Consider the following 974-nt stretch of genomic DNA (forward strand, 5'->3'; position numbering starts at 1 on the left):
AAAATAAGGTAACTCGGCCCATCCTCGAGATACTGAAATGATACTCAAAGATGCCATACACGATGATAACTCGGCTATATTTAAAGGAGGGCAGCACGATCTTGGAAAATCATGCACGATGCGATATGGGTGTTGCATATTTATTATTGCGATATTGAACATGTACTGGAAACAAATGGCATCTGTATTATCGAATGAAAGAGATGCATTTTTTTTTCTCATGGCGAAAAATAATGAATGCATTCTTATCTCATTGACTGTTCTCCTATTGGATGGCAATGCACGTTTAAGGTTGCACCTGATTGGTCAACGTTAGAATAAAGCATACGATCCAATATGAATTTATCAAGTGTCTTTTTCAGCAACAAGACAAAGTCCAGATGTCACATTTGGACATTACTTCATTTAAGGACAAGTTTATCTTACCAGGTCCGCGAGCGGGGACATGTACACGCCCACAGTGGCCATGCTGCAAACGAGTCCCAGCTGGTTGAGCTGAATGTCACCTGGAGGAAGAAACAACATGAAGTACACCCCGGCGCTGGTCACCACTGCTCCGATGGCAACTATTTGGAATAGGATCTTTCTCTGACAAAACAAAACAAAACACAGGTTCAAGCCTCAATGTAGACGCACACAAACTTAATGACGGCTGCTATGCTGACCTTTTGTTTTGTGTACTTGAAGTAAACCACGATGTAGAGGGCCTGCAGTAAAGCCCCGATGAGATTGACCACAATAAGTGTCTGGTCTGTCTTCAGCATCCCATAATATAACCATCCGAGGTTACTGTGGAAACAAAAACGATGGAAAAGGATGAACGGGGCAAGGCGAGGGAACAAACAAGTACACTTGTAATGTCAGCCATGTCAGACTGTGTTATGACATTTAAGCTCTGTTGCCTTTTTTTTTGTGACCTGTGTCTGTGATTGTCACGTAGACTGCAAGCAAAGAAGCAAAAAAAAAAAAAAAAA

At 41.7% G+C, this 974-nt stretch overlaps 1 protein-coding gene across 1 annotated transcript; it reads right to left on the reverse strand.

The window, feature by feature from the left end:
- Nucleotides 1–23: 23 nt before the first annotated feature.
- On the reverse strand, nucleotides 24–901 carry LOC109509275 (sugar transporter SWEET1-like). Its single transcript, XM_019859152.1, has 2 exons — nucleotides 666–901; nucleotides 24–588 (listed from the first exon to the last, which is right to left on the reverse strand). The coding sequence occupies exons 1-2, from the start codon at nucleotides 762–764 to the stop codon at nucleotides 418–420; spliced, it is 270 nt and encodes an 89-aa protein (XP_019714711.1). The 5' UTR covers nucleotides 765–901; the 3' UTR covers nucleotides 24–417.
- Between the last annotated feature and the right edge of the window lie 73 nt (nucleotides 902–974).

The sequence above is a fragment of the Hippocampus comes genome, unplaced genomic scaffold, assembly GCF_001891065.2.
Source record: "Hippocampus comes isolate QL1 unplaced genomic scaffold, H_comes_QL1_v1.1 C16839132, whole genome shotgun sequence".
Taxonomy (NCBI): domain Eukaryota; kingdom Metazoa; phylum Chordata; class Actinopteri; order Syngnathiformes; family Syngnathidae; genus Hippocampus; species Hippocampus comes.